This window comes from Micropterus salmoides, unplaced genomic scaffold (assembly GCF_014851395.1).
Source record: "Micropterus salmoides isolate LMB-PRFRI ecotype aquatic unplaced genomic scaffold, ASM1485139v1 Ms_hic_scaffold_16, whole genome shotgun sequence".
In the NCBI taxonomy this organism is placed as follows: domain Eukaryota; kingdom Metazoa; phylum Chordata; class Actinopteri; order Centrarchiformes; family Centrarchidae; genus Micropterus; species Micropterus salmoides.
This window is the reverse complement of record NW_024040707.1, coordinates 7768002-7786395: the sequence shown is the minus strand read 5'-3', so window position 1 is coordinate 7786395 and position 18394 is coordinate 7768002. Positions and strand designations below refer to the sequence as shown.

General features: G+C 39.6%; 1 protein-coding gene across 1 annotated transcript in view; it reads left to right on the top strand.

Moving 5' to 3' along the window:
• Positions 1–18394, top strand: part of acap3a (ArfGAP with coiled-coil, ankyrin repeat and PH domains 3a) — a 69114-nt gene that overhangs the window by 27943 nt on the left and 22777 nt on the right. The window contains 8 exon segments of the mRNA XM_038721905.1: positions 2119–2176; positions 6330–6449; positions 7157–7210; positions 15515–15573; positions 15950–16071; positions 16074–16132; positions 18131–18175; positions 18296–18391. Coding sequence (XP_038577833.1) covers positions 2119–2176; positions 6330–6449; positions 7157–7210; positions 15515–15573; positions 15950–16071; positions 16074–16132; positions 18131–18175; positions 18296–18391 — 613 coding nt within the window.

Here is an 18394-nt window from a genome sequence, read left to right as displayed (position 1 = left end):
AGATATAAAAGTCTTTGAAACATAATTTACACTATCATATCCTTAACCCTATGTACATAAAGGGTGGGTTTAACGGAGGGTTATAAATCACTAAGGCACTGGTTCCCTTTATAGGTATGCCCTTTATAGCCAGGTAATACCTACTGGTGTCAATGAACTGTGAGGATTGCAAGGATTAAATAAAAAAGACATGACGTAAACATTTTTGTGTAGGAGGTAATGTTTTGTCTTCGTCTTGTTAACCATCTCTTTAACTCTTTAGAGTGACAATGTTCAGTTCTTACTAATTTTAATCATTTTTGTACTATCCCTTAAAACGATAGTGTGAAGTCCATCTTTCATGAAACCTTGAAAACACCAACAGCGAGAGTTTTCAAAACAGCAAAAAACAAAGAGTGAAGTCAACTAAATATCTGCTGCGACAAGACCCATTTAAAATGTCTCTGTAAGTTGATATTCATACCACAGTGAAATAAACTGAAAGCAGGACAATCTAGCAGCAATGCAGCATTCCTTCATTTGATTAATAGGTTAAAACAAACAAATCCACTGGTATGATCCAGATTTTATTTCTTGATCTTGATCTTTACAAAATTTAACACTTCTGAAAGCCTCTGCTTTTAGCTGTTCATGAATTCTGTTCTGTGTCTGTGGTGATTGGAAAATAAAATATCATATTATCAAGATCAAGGCAGCTGCTAAAAGGTATGAGGGGAAAGAGCCTCCTGAAAAGCCAAAACCTGCTCAGCTCTGCATCATCACATAAGACAGTTTCAATAATGACATCAGCAATGAAAACATCTTTGCTCGCAGCAAGATTATACCTGGGTGTGGTTGGCTGAAGGCCATTCAAGATCAGTTAAGTTACAATAACACACGGCCGCATGTGGAATAATATGGTATTGATTATTTAGGTAATATGTGCCACCCCCCAACACACACACACACACACGCTCTCTCTCTCTCTTAGTCCGTTTTAAAAGGAGATGGTGAGAGTAAAAAGCTTGCAGCATGGGGGTAGAGAGGAGTATGAGAGCAAGTGCCATCCTTCATCCCCTGAGCTTGCTACAGCTCGGCCGAGCAGGCTAATCCACCCAAGGCCAGAGAGAAAGACATGAGACAGAGATACAAGTTTTATATTCTGCCAGCGGATGGCCGATATATGTCACAGATACTCTCATCACGGAGCTGCTGTGTGTAGCGCTGTGATTCGTTACACTTTTTCCTTGATATCAAAAGGAAAACTAGTCTTAAGTGTGTATCAGAGAAAGCAAGACGGAAGCTGCCAGGATGCTTCTGCAGAGGTGCTTATACGACACCAAACTTTTGATAAACTTTTTTTCAACCTTTTTCGACTGACCCACTGACTGACATTTCCATCTCTTGAGCCACAACACTAGTGTGGCTAAAAATGGGAAGATAGGTTGAGGGATGCAGAACTGTGATTATATGAGCAGGCTGGCTATTGATCTTATACGCCAATTAAACCACAAGGTCCCACTGTGCAGCAGGAAGCAGATAATGGCAAAACGAGCACATATAAATGAACATATCAAGGCAGTACCGATACCAATACCGATCTGTTTATAACACACACTCCTTATTGACATTAGTATGTGAAAAAAAGCTGGGGACAGTGCATTTAGGGGGGTAGGTCATGCAGCAGTGAGCCTCTGGGTGTACTGTAAATCACACCTCTCTGTGGTGCGGTTGGGTGTGGCATTAGTGGTGGTGGTGTTGACAGTGGGTAAGTGGACTGGGGTTTGGGATGAGCCTGACAGCCATGTTTCCTTCACTGTGTCGAGATCTCGTCTGTCACTTTGTTTTGACAGAGCTGAACTGCTCCCAGGGCGGCGTCTCGCTCACTTAAAGCACACCCCAAACTCTTGCCCGCTGCCGCTCGTACATCGTCTGGGTTTGGCTCAGGAAAACTCCATCTGTCACTCACAGATTTATGGAGTGTCCTCGCGCTTTCTGAGAGTGTGGGAAATCACAGGCAGATTGTAGAAAGGCTGTTTTCCAACGAGACGAATGACCTTAATGGAATTTCTTTCAGTCCTACAGTTGCCAATTTCCACATACCATGCATTAACAGCTTCTCTTGCTTTTGTTTTTCAGGGCAAATATTGACGAGGTGGAGACGGAGGTTGTAGAAATCGAGGCAAAACTAGATAAGGTAAGACATTTGTTATTGTCACTGCCAATCCACTTCATCTGTCAGACCATCTGGTTCTGTATGGCTATTTTCAGAGGCAGGATGTTTTTATAGTGTCTATTTCAGCATATTTTAAGGGGTAAATCAACACTGAATAACAGTACAGGAAATAACTGTTAAACTGCTCTTGATGGGTTGAAGGTTTCAAGCATGTCACTCTCACTACACCCCACTCAGTGATATCTAAGTTGATGTTAGTTTCAGGGTCTGAAATTTTTTTCACTGGCTGGCATCTTTTAATGTAAATAATTTTGAAATTCCATGTTCTATATATTTACACAAAAACATTACATGCATTCTTGTATGTTAAAAGGTCCCGTGTATTTTGGTACATGACAATCTCTCCACATTTCTGAACAACCAGGTATGATGACAAGAACTACTGATGACAAGAACTTCAAGTGTACCACAGTGTATTATACAGTCTGTGCTCAATACAAACCCACAGTTATCAATGAATGAGTCCTTTATTCAGTTTAAATCTCCACAAGAGTCCATTTCCCAACAAAAACCTCATCTTCTGGATCCCAGCAAACAATAAAAAAGAATTCTCATTTTCATTTTCAATACAAAAGTTGGACAACAAAAATAAAACCACTAATAGACAAGCTTAGTGATTCTCCGACACCGGATGTGTTTGTAAAAGCCCACCAGTTCACAAAACAAGGTCAATAACCATCTCAGTACTGTGGTGCAAGATAAAGATACATTAATTAATGATGGTATCCATGCTGTGCCAGCTGTGTGTAAAATATGCAATATTTCCTTCTGAGTTCTGAGTGTTCATCTCTGCCAACAAGTTAGTCTATTTTCATCAGCTATTTATTTCCCACAGCCATTGTGCGTGCGTACAATACCCTCCTGCTCTGGGCTTTTTCCTAAATTGCATATGCCAGCAGCCAGCTTTTGACATATTTGGTATGTTCGGTTTTAAATGAACAGGTCTTAAATTGCTTTGGCGATTACTGTTGGTTAAATTTCAGTTCTCGGAAACAGACTTTGACACAATAACGGCATTGGACCCCCTTGGTTTTAAGAGGATATTTCACACACTGATCCTGTGCCTATACAGTAGTAATGTTGAATGAAAAATGACTAAAAAAGGAAGAATGTTGGTATGTTTTTTTCCACGTTCCATCAAAGCATATCTTGTTAAAAGACATGTGACACAGCTTGCCCATTTCACTTAGCTGCTCAGTCCCAGCATTATAATACTCTGCAGTGCCTAATCCTACAGTGCTAACACTGCTAGCCTCCACAGTTGGCACTCTGTGTAATGGACAGGATGATGTCACCCAGTCCTGTTGAACAGTTTAGGTGAGGTTCGCTGAAATGTGACGTGGCAGCAGTGCTGGAACTTGCTGAAAACATTAGACTGCATCACACATGCTTTGAAAGCATCCATTTGCCTTGTAATGAGGCAGCCAGATGCTTTGCCTGTAATGCTCATGTCACCGGTCCATCTGCTTCTTTTGACATTGAATTACGGTATGTGTCTATAAGAGCCAGGATTGGTCAGGCACTCTGTTCTTTTTTTACTGCCATGAGAGCTGGAAACCTCCACTATAGTTCATATTCCAGTCAGAAGGAATATGAACACTGTCGTCACTGTTAAATAGAACATTTAATATACTATAATCAAACCATTCTTCCGATACTTTCATGGTTGTGTATTTGCCCTCTTGTATCCATCAAGATACTGGAGAGAGACCAATTTAACAACTTACACTGACTTATACTTACTCACTGGCATCTGAATCTGATAACATCTGTGCTTCTGGGATCACTTAATACTTGTTCCTGTGCTGTGCATGAATGATTCTAATTTAATCCAGTTGCAGAGTTTAACATTATGAGAGGCGGAAATAGTACAAAAGAAACTATTCAGTGATTCATATTTAAATATGATTTTCTGATCTAGATTGCAAACCATTAGTTAAAAATAAGTTGGGATCTCTGTAACTTTGGTTCAGCTATAGGTTTAGAAGCATCTACCTACATTAGTGTGCTAGTAAATGGATGAGCTGTTATAACTTAAGAGATCCCTTGACTTTGCATCTATCACCAGGTCAAGATTTTAATTTGTCTATGATCAAATATACTTTGCGTTTAGCCGTAATTAGCAAATGTATAGCATGTTAAACTACGATGAGCATGGTAATTCCTTTTTTTGAACATGGAAAAAATTAAACCTGCTCACCATCAACATGTTAGCATTGTCATTGTGAGTATGTTAGCATGATGACATTAGCAATTAGCTCAAAGCATTTTTTGTAACTACAGTATAGTATTCACTTTCTTAATGAAATTTAGATAAGTAGATCGATACCATTTTCATGTCTATACATGAAATATGAAGCTAAAGCCAGGAGGCTAGCATAAAGACTATAAGCAGTGGGAAGTAGCTAGCCTGGCTCTGTGATGCAAGCAAGATATAACATGTTAACTAGTGAGCTTTAGAGGTGCTGGTAGGTGCATTTTCAAAATGTCTTTATGCTAAGCTAAATGAATCATGTGTTGGCTCTAGCTTCTAGCTAGTGTCAGACATGAGAGGGGTATTGATCTTATAATAGCGAATAAGCATGATTCCCAAAATGTCATACAATTCCTTTAAACTAAATTGCTCAGTCTTGTATCTGGTTAACAGCTTGGACCAAAGGGTACTGAAAAACATGAAAATATAGAAGCTAAACAAGGCAGGCTTTATGGTACACATCATACATCATTTGCTGACAGCCGCAGAGAAAACATTGTAGCATGTTCAAAAGTCATACACAAAACATACAAGCTGAACTATCAGTGTCTGTTATCAATTTACCAGTCCTGGATAACATTAAGCCTCTGCTATATAGCTTCATGTGTGCCGGGTGGCCTGCAAATGTCAGGGGAGCTACTACCGTATGTTTCCACAGGTGATAACTAGACAACAAACATGCAACTGTATGACATACTGTACATCCTGGTCTATGTGGGGGTAATGGGCTCAAAAATGTTGCAAATGTAGAGTATTGTGGCTGAGCATCTGATATTGAGCCCTAAAAGTTGCCACCCTGAAGCGTTGATTGTAACACAGTGATAGTGACAAGCCTTGTCACATATAAAGGATTTTACACATACTGAATTCATAAGTCCAAATTCCCACATGCTGCACAAGCCCAACCCCAAAAGTAAAGTATGTAAATACTTTTTTCACATTTTATGTATCTGTTTAACTGTTAAAATATATTTTCTGTAAAAGTTATCTCCCTGCTAATCTCTATAAACAGACATATGAATGCAATCTGTAGGCAAGTGAAGATTTTGGTATTGGAAGCGTTCTGGTTTCTGTTTGTAGTCGAGTAGTATTGACTAATCATGTTTGATCGGGCATGATGCGCAATGCATTGGCTGGAATGCAGTCTTGGAACACTTGGGCTTTTGTTTTACTTTGATTTAGTCAATTTATGAACCTTAGAGATCAGCTTTTTATTAGCTTTTTTAAAAAAATGATCTGCATTGAATTCATGACAGTCAAATGGTTTCAAGATTGCTAATTGGTCTATAAACAATGAAACAGACATATACATATAAACAACAGAAAAGGAAGTGTTGCTGGATGCACCAGAAGCCCCGAAACATTTGTCGTTGACTCCAAAGGCTAAATTGTTGTCTGAGATTGTCTCCCTACATGAAGTTTAAAATGCAAAGATGCCTCTTCAATGCTGGGAATATAATTCTGGTGGAGATATTCCCTTTAATTGTTTTGGCCTAAAAACAGGTCAAATCTAATATTCAATATTCTTCTGAAAAAATCTCAAAATCAGCCAAAGACTTAATAAAAACCCATAAAAATAAAGTGGGGTAGTCAGGTTATTAAAACAGGTTGTAGACAGGTATGCACATAAATATATATATACTCTGATGGATAAACTTAATTATAAAAATCTTACTATAACATAGGTAGTAAAATTAATATATATACTGTGATGATGATGCCGATTCCCAGAAACAACACAGAGGACACGTCCTCATTGTCTTTAATGTTAACTACGTCCCTGCTGACATTAGTATGATGTGTGTGGTGAAAGTGATGACCGTCATTTATCCCCTCCAAATGTGATTCTCTACTCTACAGCTGGTGAAGCTATGCAGTGGGATGATTGAAGCAGGGAAGGCGTATGTCAGCGCCAACAAGCTCTTCGTCAACGGCATCCGGGATCTGTCTCAGCAGTGCAAGAAGGATGAGATGATCTCGGTGAGGTTCTGATGAGTTGGGAAACGTATCCAAGTCATTTCATCTGAGCCTCTGTTTGAACCATTATAGCTTTTATTGTGGTTTTATTGTCTTTTTTGTCATATTATTCTGTCTTTTAGTAAATAGTATCGTTACAGCTAGTGTCTCCTGGGATGGTGGACTTTCCACCTCTTTGGGTGTTTGCCTTACAGCTCTGGATGTTTTTGTGTGTGTGAGTAAACCTGGTTACCAACAGATTAGTAAGTGAGGATCATATCCGGTCTGGAAACTTACTTTTGACTTGGCTCGCAGCAGTCTGGACTATTTTCATTGCTGCAGCTTACATTAAGTACTATTAAAAGCCTTCTTGGCTTCAACCGTATGACTAATTGTGAGTTTCTTATTAAAGTCTTCGTATTTGTAGTTTCCATTGTAAAAGAGAACTGAATCAGCCCTGCAATTATAGTTCTTTTTCCTGTACAAGATTGAAGGGGAAAAATCCTTTACACATCAGTGACATTAACCAGCTTTGACTTAATTTTACCATATAGTGTTTACTTTCTTCAGTTTAGAATTCAAATACATTTTGGTTTCAGTTTGTGGCAGCTTTTATTTTCTTCTTTACTTTTCTTTACTCTCAGAAGTAAACACAGCAGCAGGTCTGAGAAATTTTCTTTATGTATTGTGTGGTTAAAGGATGATGTTATAATATGCTTTTTTCTTTGCAGGAGTGCCTGGAAAAGTGTGGTGAAAGCCTCCAAGAAATCATCAACTACCACATGGTAAGTCAGCCTTCTCTCCAGACTGTGCCCATATGCTCCACATACAGTAGAGTGAGACAGAGCAGTACAATGATATCATCCCATCTTGAAATGCTAACATTAACTGGGATTTAAGTTAACTGGGCCTCATTATTCCCTTAAATTCCCTTTAGAACAATACCGATGGGTCAAGCTGAGCTGTGTTTTTGCTGATTCCATGTGGATTACTTCTTTCACACATCATTAAATCTGTCTGTCAGTACTGTACTTGTCAGTCAGAGCTGTATCACATCTCAAACAGTCTCACAGACTATAATCTTTTTAAAACCCCTTTCAGACGTGCAGCCATTTACGTCAGTATGATGGCATTTTCACATGTTGGTCTCATGTCTGAATGAGCACAATGTTTTAGTCACAACTACAATCTTACTGGGTCAGACCAAGTAACGTTTCAACATGGCACAAGTCTGAATTGCATGCCGTCAGTTTAACAGCACAAGGTAAACGATGCATTTTTTAAACTTATTATTAAAAGCACAAAGAGCAGATAAAACACAAGTATATAAAAACAGACATAGCAAGGATTGTGCAGGAGAGGTAAGAGATATTAAAAATAAAAAGAAAGAGTAATAAACGTATTATCTCGATCTTCATCTCTTAAGCACAAAGAAAATGAAAGTCAACTGTTTAATGTAACACCGAAAGAGCTCATTTTAAGTTGTCGAGGAGATTCTTCTAAGATCAGATCAGTCAACTGTATAAAAACAATTTCCATTTCACGATGGAAATTAAAACTTGACCAGCACTCTCCCTATATTTTCAATGATCATTCATGCCAACTTATTAGATGAATATGCATTTATCTACACTGATACTTTACTCCCAGCTTTGTTACTGTATTTTGTATTAATCTATACATTTCCTGTGGCATTAAATAGAGCACCTGCGTTACTGCTCTGTGGTTTCCCCTCCCTGCCTTTAAGGCTCCCGATCCCCTGCCCCCCATCCTGCCCCTCCGAGGCCCTTTGAAGTCCATTAGCTTGAACCCGTTGTGTGATTATTGATGCTATAAAGTGCAGTGTGTGCGTCGATCACATTCCTTTCTGAAGCCATAACAAAGATGTTTGATCGCAAATCAGCCACTCCCTCCAATCCATTCAGTGACAGTCTATCGGTAGAGAGGTCAGCTTTCCAAATGGAGGGTTAATGGTTTCGGTCACTCAGCCAAATGCATGGATTAGCTCTAGCTGTAACCCTGTATAACCTATGCATATGGTCAGGCAAGTGTACAATATGTATGTGCGTGACCGTTGGTGGCATGTAGCCCCACAATACTGTCCTCATGTCTGATGCATATGTGTGTATGGGCAGCCAACATGATCGAAAACATGATGACAGACATGGAATGGCAGGAATGTACATAACAGGACAATACGGATGTTTCTCATCATTTCTATTATATAACAATTAACCTTTGAAATTCAGCAGGTCACTAGGCGCCCAATCTTTGCGCTAAACTGTTGAGTTTGTTTGCAGTGACAGAGAACTCATCAATATATTTTAGTGAATAAGACTGATGGGAGGATGCTTTGGTCATATGAAATTTTTGAAAAACCTGTTTTAGATATTTAGATCCTTTCATCAGTGTTCGCCATTTTTTGATATGTGTTACGGCATAGCAAAAGGCATTTCCAACAGTCGGCTAGGCTAAAAACGAGGCTTACCTCATCTGTTGCTGGGCCTTTTTTGCGGCTCACAAACTGACATCCACAGCAAAGTTTAATCTCATCTTGAACTGGAGTATCTGCAAAATAATTCCATATGTTATGAGCCACTAAAGTCTAGCATGATACAAGATTAATAAATCCCTGTTTTTGTTATCTTTGGCACCATCAACATATTTTTACTTGCTTGTCGCAACCTCTTCCCTTTCACAAGTCTGAAAACAGGTTGGTGGTCCACACTCAACATTTTCACCGTCATGAGTACCCAGGTACTTATAGTGCACTACATTTAGCCATACTTGTCAGTGTGAACGCACTGATACACTCAAATAGGAATTGTAAATATGGAAGAGCGCATATTGAGACACAGTGTAAGTCTTTAATGATACTGTCCTCGCTATTATCAGTATTTTTATATCAGCAATAGATCACATGACTATATGTATAGGCGATGAACTCACAGAGAATTAGCACCCAACTTTGTAGTTCTCCTCCGCTCTACAGTGCCTTTTTGCATCTTTCAGCTTATTGGTTTTCTGGCCCTCAACTTTGCTGTTTTGGTTCTGTCTTTCTCTCTCACTGTTCTTATAGTGTTTTTTACAGCCGCAGCAGGCAGATGTTTTCTAAAAATCCACTGTACAGTACCTTCCCAGCACCAAACAGGAGACGGACAACTTGGTGAACGTAGTGGAGCATTTAGCAGCTAAAGAACCAGATATTTCCCTCAGGAGTTGGTGGAGACCAGAAAAGAGCTAAAAGGAGAGTGATAGTGGATTTACATTCTTCAGGTGGACATATAGGCCTTCATGACTACAAATGAATGCTACTGTTGCTCCATATATGCTGGATGTGTAAACGTTCAACTGTTTGCTAATATTTTATACAACTTTCCAATAACACAAAGAGATCGTTATCGCCTTATATATTATCAATGAGGACAGACTTATTATTAGAAACACTCCCAACATCATACAAATTCAACAGCACCACAAACTACATCCCCTTAAAATGTGCATGAAGTTGAATCAACACATCTTTAAAACAAATAAAAATGTACATTATAACCTTCAAGAAGGCGGGATTTATTGTATCAGACTCCATCTGTTTTAGTTAAGTGAAGCTAATAAACGAGTATTAGCGTGTACATTCCCCCTTACAATTATTATCATCGTACATTCAGCTCAGACATGTGTACAATCTTATACTGTATCTGAAATATTAAAAATCTACTGAATGGTTTCATGGAAACAATCTTTATTTATAGATCTGTAGTATATAAATATTTGACAGCTGCTGATCCTTAAACTTGAAGTAGATAGACATGTACAATATAATGCAAAAATAATGCAAAAGCTGTAGGCTGAAGAATTCAGATGCGTTATGTTGAAGGCCTTCCTTTTGTTTTGCTGGCCCTTTGTAAATGCATTAATATTATAACTTCTTCTTTCTATTTCTAGTGCCTTCCAGTTCCAGTCAGATGTGGTCTGTCAGTCTGTCAGTGTTTCTGTCAGACTGACAGACTCCCTGTTTGTCTGTTTCAATGTATCACACTTTAGAGACCATAAGAGAGCATGGTTTGGACTAGGACCAGCTGGCCTCTTCTACCGTAAGCTCAGCTGGGTTTTCAGCCTCCTGTTTCCCCTCTCCCTCCCTCCAGTCTATTAGAGCCAATAGCCTGACTGGACATTAATATGATTGGCACTCAAAGGTTTTCTTTGTTACTTTGATGTAAAAGCAGAACAGAGCACGGGAGGCTTTCAAGGCTGAAACGGTAAGAGGGATTCCCCAGAGATGAAAGATTTCAAAGAAAAGATCCTATTTGCAATGGTGTGAACTTAATGAGATCCTCATGATCCACTGATATTAAAGACTTTTAGCTAAAGCTGTAACATTTTCTGTTGACAGTTTTTTTATGTTTGTATTTTAATCAGGAAAGACACCATGTGTGCATTAACTGTGCAGTGCTCCCGTAGCCGCGGGACTCCAGCAGTGCTCCAATGAATAAGAAATGATGATGGTTATATCTGCTACCTGTGACGGATGTCCCTCTGTGTGCATGCCTTGCTGTGCAGCTGCCAGACACAGACACTCAAGAATATGAAATGGCACCGTACAAATGGGACTGCTGAGTGTCAACTGCGCTTGTTGCAGGCATGCGCTCGGTTGCCTTTTTAAAACGCATAAAATAAACACAAACAGCACATATGTTTGAGCATATACATGGACGGAAGCTCAGACAAGCAATTCAAGAAAAGTATAAAGGAGTCTTGGCCCTCGCTTCCCTCTTTTTCCTGATAGCTCGGCTCTCTTGCCAGTCCAGTACCACATAACAGAACAAACAGGCTCTGTTTCTATGAATGTCAAACGCAAGCCAAGCGTAGCTCCTTTTTACTTTAGCTCAGAGCCTTTTCCCGTCCAAAGATTTCACAATAGATTTTTCTTTCAGATGGGCAGAAGCATCAACAGAATCAGGCCAAGATGTAACAGTCCCTGTTTAATTCAAGCATGAAACTCCATATGAATACTCAATAAATTATTGACTTATGTTTGACTCTCTGAACATCCATTAGAAATGAGGGAAGAGTGACACACATATGCAAAGAGGGATGAACATCTGAACTGACAAGTCTTAGAAAAGGATTATATATAGGAGCTAATGGGATTTACAGTAGGTAGAGAGAAGACATATGGATGGAAGAATTTAGGTAATAATAATAAATATTTTATGTAAGATACATACATACTGTTTGATTTTCCTGATTTAACGCATTTGTTCATGCAGTAGGCTGTACATACTGAATGAATGAATTCCCACGTGAGATGCCAGCTCCGGTGTCTCCGGTTATATTTGGAAACAGGAAAACAAAGCAAGACGCAGCAGGGAGACATTTCTGTCTGCAACTGCAATCCTTATTATCATTCCTTACAGGCTATAACTATGTCCTTTGTTCAGAAAGTAAAAATAGATGAAAATGTGTCCTCAAAGGAAGCGCAGTGGCCTGACAGAGAGACTGATACTTAAATAAAACACTTCTATTTGTGCCCTAACATTCATGGTCATTGATTAATTGTGTAGGCTTGAAGCACTTGAGTAGTACGAATACAAGGAATTCTGATCTCCATTATTTGGACATCCATTTGTTGAAGAACAGATCCGCCACACACTATATCAATAAATAATAAAGGCAGTAAATGGAGTATGTTCCAAGTTATTGTTGTCTTTTCTAGAGGTTTTTTATTGAGGTTATATTTAAAGCTGGTTTTGTACTGGACTACATTGTATTGAGAGGCATTTACATTTTGTTGTTCTTCCTACTGAGCAGTGCTCTATAACAAATGGTGTGCAGAGGCAACGGCAGAAGCCAGGCTTTACCAACGACTTGTTTTCAGTCGTTGGAACTGTTACCATGAAAGAGGCTTGTTGAAGTATGATCAGTTAACTTTCCTTAATAAAGTCTAAGATAAAAGTTTTTCCTGCCATTATTTGACATTTTCTGTCTGCCTCGACAGAGGTTGTGTGCTTACTGTTATGTAGATCGCCAAAGATAAATGCTTGACTGATTTCATGAGACCAGTCTGTGTTCAAACTGGGAAATTAGCAAAGTGAGACTCAGAACAGTAGTCCATTGTGATGGACGTCTCATTCTTTAGCTCTGATATCAACTCATGGAAGATGTGCCGGATATTCCTTACATACCTACTTACTTAAAATATGTTTTCTTTGTTCGTCCAACTCTGTTGTGTATGTTGCTCTGTCTGTTGAATGTGAGAATAAAAGGTTATGTCATTATTTGCTGAGAAGATTTCAAATCAAAACAAAAAAAGGATCTCATTCAAAACTACTGAAAGTCTATAGTTACAGTAGGTGCACCAGATGTCTGTAATGAAAGTGTAAAGTGCAGTGTGTGAAACCTTCAAAAGGAACGTCTTTTTCTGTGCTTGCACTTGTGCATATGTGTCCTCAAGGCGTGCACAATATACAAAAAAAACAGGGAACCATTCAATAACAAATGTTGCTCCATACCACTACTTATGGTCAAAACTCTGGATATACATAAAATACAAAATTCTTTTAGGCATATTGTTATAGTTAATCGTGCCCATGACTCTGTCAGTCGGGCTGGTTCACATCCCACAGAGACCACCTGTGGCTTCATGTCCAATAAATGTAGGGTGTCAACTTGCCACAAAGCAGTTCGGGAATGCTACACTACCCCCAGAGCCGGGACGTCTCACAGCATTTTGCCTGCCACCACTCACACACACAAACATGGAGGTGTGCTTGTTGACAACTTTTAATGAGTACATTGAGCCACCGGCCACCTCAGTCCTGTCTGTACATTGCCCAACCTTATCTGACACTCAAACGCACTGTTTTGAGTCCTTGGATGTTTGTGGGAGCCCTTGATGGCACAAGACTCCAGTTCTCACTTGCGCTTTTCTAAGAGCTTGTTAAAGACAGCCAGGAGGAGAACAGATTGACCACACATGCACAATCAAACCCTAATGATTTGCAGTCAAACAGAGTGGGTCTTTGAACATGACGCTTTGCAAGAAGCCATTTAAAAAGCCCCTGATTAACTTGACTATAAAGGTTGGCTTATGTGTTAGTGTGTTACTGGTGAGTTGGATAAGTCAGTGTCTGGTGCAGTATTCCTTTGCTCATTAATCATATACTTGAAAGTGGATGGTTTCCGATGTGATGGCAGAACCATGAAGCTGCAACAAGGATGGGAGGGCTCCTTTGTTGTTCCACTCTCACACATATTTGGATCCAGTGAATTTATAGAGCAGTAAAATGAAGCCTTAACCCACCATCAAAACAAACACGTCTCTCTTAGAGCAGATGGCAGGAATACAATGAAACTGACCACTTCCATCTCAGCCACATTTTTATTTTTAAGTCTGGTCAAATTAAAGTCATCTAAACTTATTTTTTTGCTGGTTAGTGGCTCTCACTGTACACTGTGTAGTGGCAACTATAGACAAGTGTCTTACTCATCATCAGCACCTTTAATCCCTGAGTTAAAACACCCATAAGCCTAGTTTTATAGAGCCTTGCTAACTCAAATCTTCTAATCCACGCGCACAGTTGTATATCCAATTATTCAGGCAGGATGATGATGCATACCCTTTAACCAATCTTGCTGCTCAGGCTATGGTGATAGTACATGGGCTCTGACAAATTGTCTGGGTTTGCATTGGATGCAGGTTCTGCAGGGTCACATTGTACCAAAAGCCTCCTCCCTCTCACTCACTTCCTCCCTCCCTCTCTGCCCGAGTGACCTATTTAGCAGCAGCAGCAGCAGCAGCATGGCAGGAACAATCACAGAGGATGTGCTCGGAGAGAGGAGGAGGGATCTTGAATGTAAAACACCTAACCAAAGGCGGCGTGTTATTGTGTTAGAGCGAGTTTAGTTTGAGTCAGTGTGACATTCCTCCACTATTCATTCCAACTGGCATTAAGGGCTTATGTGCCTTATTTGTATGCATCCGTATGCATCATGTGGAAAAGGCTGTGCTTTGTCGCCCTCTGTTGGTTAGAAGTACATTGCAGGTGGATTGAGAGTAGCACTTTGTTGTTTTCCCTCCAAAAATCTTCTTACTTGGAATGAGAAATGGCAAAATGCATGCATTGTTTTTATTTTATTGTGCTGTATTGGTTTAATAGTTTAAAGCAAATAATCAAACAGTAGTTAATTCTTCTTCTTCTAATCATCTTTTTGTCTCACACTAAAAATCACTGGGTCAAAATTGACCAGCACTGACACGATATTGGCTTAACTAGTACAACAATGGGTTGTTTTCACCTTAGTGTTGGTGATATTTTTTTTATGTTTCTGTTGGGTGAGTGGTGGAAAAAGTAGTGTTCAGATCCTTTATTTAAGTAAAAGTACTCCACTGCAAGTAAAAGTCAAAACCATTTATACTACCAGCAGTTCTGCACTAGCAGTAGTATGAACATTATCAAGGCAATTTATTTATCATTAAAGAACACAAGGTTGTACAAACGAAATGAACATTTGTAGTCCCTTTTGACATATTACATTTATAATAGGGTAAGGTAATAATAGGGTAACTTAAAAAATAAATAAAAATCAAACTATATAGGCCTATACATTTTTTTAGTTTGTTTCATTTGGGAGAGTGTAAACAGCAGTAAGATAGTGATTATAATATAGTTTTCATCTTCACATAAAAAAGTTCTTAATTTGGGGACCATCCACTCTGATTGCATTTCAGCACCAAGCATCATCGACGTAAACACAGAATCTGCCTCCTCTCATCTTGTTGGCTCAGAACACAGGGCTGCCTGGCAAGTGCTTGATGTAGCAGGTCTCTAAAGATGTGGGCACAACAGTCTGTGATTTGGCCAGCCTAGACTGGACATAAGCCAGGAGCAGCCTTAAGTCCAAGCTGGGCCTGCACTGCTCCTGCTCTCTTTCCTCTCCTCTGGACCGATCACAGCACCTGCTGTGGTGTCTGGTCCGGTGGACCGTCTCAAGGTTTTATTTTACCCATGCCTTTCAACTCCAGGTGTACAAATGTGTTTCAGAAACATAATCAAGAAATGCTTATTTCTTCTTATCATCTGTTTCAGATCCTGTTCGATCAAGCTCAGCGGTCTGTAAAGCAGCAGTTACACAACTTTGTGAAAGAGTGAGTAAACCTACAATTCACGGTACTTCAGTCAGGTGTCCCTGCAGAACTGTAGAAGTATAAAATATTCAACACAGGTAGAAAAAGCAGAAGTCCAAAAGAGCAGACAAACCCTTGTTACCACTTAAAACCCTTTTGGTGTTTTTAAATATTAAACACAGAACAACCTTTTGCAGTCCAAATATGTCACAGACATATCATGAACAATGCAGCTAGAGTAGGTTACTTGTAACCTCACATTGACTTTGTGGTGGCTCTAAATATCCAATATCTGTACTTCTGCTTTCTCCTCAGCTGAACTTTAATTTGTTTGTGACCCAGTGTAAATTTGCTTAACTGATGTCTCACTTAAATGTTGCTTGTCTGTGTCTGTCAGGGATGTTCGGAAGTTCAAGGAGACCAAGAAGCACTTTGATAGGGTGCGTGAGGATATGGAAATAGCACAGGTGAAGAATGCTCAGGCACCGAAGAACAAGCCTCACGAGGTCGAAGAAGCCACGGCACGCTCAGCATCACTCGCAAGTGCTTCCGACACCTCGCTCTGGACTACGTACTACAGGTTAGAAAAATTAATCTATGAACCCTTGTTTGAGAATATACAGTATGTTCCTAAAAGTTTATATGTTTAAGGATGTCGTATCTCCCTTCGTGTGCTCATGAACTAAACTGAAACTACCTGACAGAGACATAAACATTTAGGTTGTGTTATGCAGAGCTGATATCTGTATTTGGATGTATACTAAATGTGTACTCTGGGAATTGTTTAGAATGCTTCATTTTGCCATTTATACTCCTCATACAAATATGTGCAACTTTAGCTGCCAATAAAATATATAGAATAGCATAATAGTTTAACCATATACCTTAATTTAACAAATAATAAAACATGATTTTGTATTTGAACTCCACCTTAAAAGAAAAACCTGGGAAGTAAATTGTGAAAATCAAAGTTGCATTGGTACATATTGCATGATTTTTCTGTAGGTTGTGTGTATAATATGAGGAAGCCCAGATAATTGTAAAGGTAGGAAAAAGTGTTTATTTGTTGATTTGCATGCGCCTTTTGAGGCCGTCCCTAACTTCAGCTCTTTAGTTTTTCTCCTTAGTGCACACACCTCCATTTTTTAGGCTAAAGGCTATGTGTTGACATTCTGGAAAGTCAGGCTGCTTTGGTTACTAGCAGTTTCTGTTTGCACTGTACAGACAACAATCACCTGTATTACTTTGATACTGAAATATGATACTGAATAACCAGCCAGCCACTTTTCTGCAACCCCAAGATTTTCAGTGGCCCCATCTTGCCACCCCTAGGAAAGATTTCTGAGGCCTGTTTCCAAGGGACACACTGGAAGGCGGAGTTAAAAGCCGGGGGAGACGTGATATCATTTAAATTCAGGGTTAACAAGGCACATTTTCAGACGCTCTCTCTGGATGACATTTATAGTGTTGCTCTCCGTTGTTCACATGAAAAGAGAAACATTCAAACCCTGGCTCCTGTCTCACCTCCATATAGTTGGCTAATCACAGCATGATTTAGGGGGCAGTGGGTTTCTGGGGCTGTTCGAACGTCCAACAAGCAGTTTTGAAGAAGCGTACTGGCAGCTTTTGGAGGGCCTGTTTTATATGTTTTTTACATGGATGTATGGACATTTAAAAAAGATGGATGTTGTGACTCTTCATACGACTGTGTAGCACGTACACATTGTAAACACTAATTATAACGTAGTGTGTATAACGTCTGCATGTTTCTGTTTGACTGAGAAGAAAAAGTGTGACGTTCGACAGGTCAGTGTGGAGAGGGGAGATGAATATTACTGTAAAAATATCTGATACTGTTTGAATCTGTTCAGCGCACTTTATCTATTCAAAGCCAAGTAATGCATTTGTTGACATTCCCACTATACAGACTGTACTGGCCTGTATAGTCGGGGAATGACCATGACGTAGCCCTTTAGCCTGCAGCGATGTTTGTGTTTGTCCCCCCTTCCTGTGTGGTACATTCTCCTCTCTGTTCATATGCAGCATGGGTTCATTTTGCCCACAGGTTGTAACCACCTACCCATGACTTCCCTTGGGGAACAAAGAGACAGATTCATTGTGATGGCTGTGATGGTCGTGCCCTCTTTCCTTTCTTCATTTTGTCTGCTGGCAGCCTTCTCTCACTGCTCTCAGACATCTTACCCTTTTGAGTCTTAATTGAAAGTGTCTCGAGGCAGAAAAGGTCAGCTATATGAATAACTGACCTCTTAAATATAGCACAAAATGTCATTTAGGTTTGCATCAGTTAAGATACACAATGCAAAGGCTTTAATTCAGGAAATGCCATAGACTGTGTTTGTGTATGGCATCCACTTCTACTTTTCACCCGTGATGGAACATATTGTGGTTTGTGGTGTCAGAGTTAACTCAAACGAATGTTTGATGGTGTTACAGTTAGAAAAGGGAAAATGCTGTCCACTAGAGGGAGCTATTTCAATTGCTGGTAGTTGTCAAATGTAGTGTATTGTTGTGGATATCTCCAGACAGTCTAAACGTATGTCTATTTTTGTTGCTGCAGATCAATGTCCTCCAGGCAAAGAAGAAATTCGAGATCCTAGATACTGTAAGTCAATGCAGACACACAAACAAATGGACATGCCACCTCTGACTACCCCTGCATCTTTATAATGTATTCCACATGCAAAGAGAGTCATCTCTAACCACCTCCTTCTGTCCCACCCAGATGCTGTCATTCATGCATGCCCAGTACTCGCTGTTTCAGCAGGGCTATAACCTGCTGGATGACATCGACCCGTACATGAAGAAACTAGCTGCTGAGGTG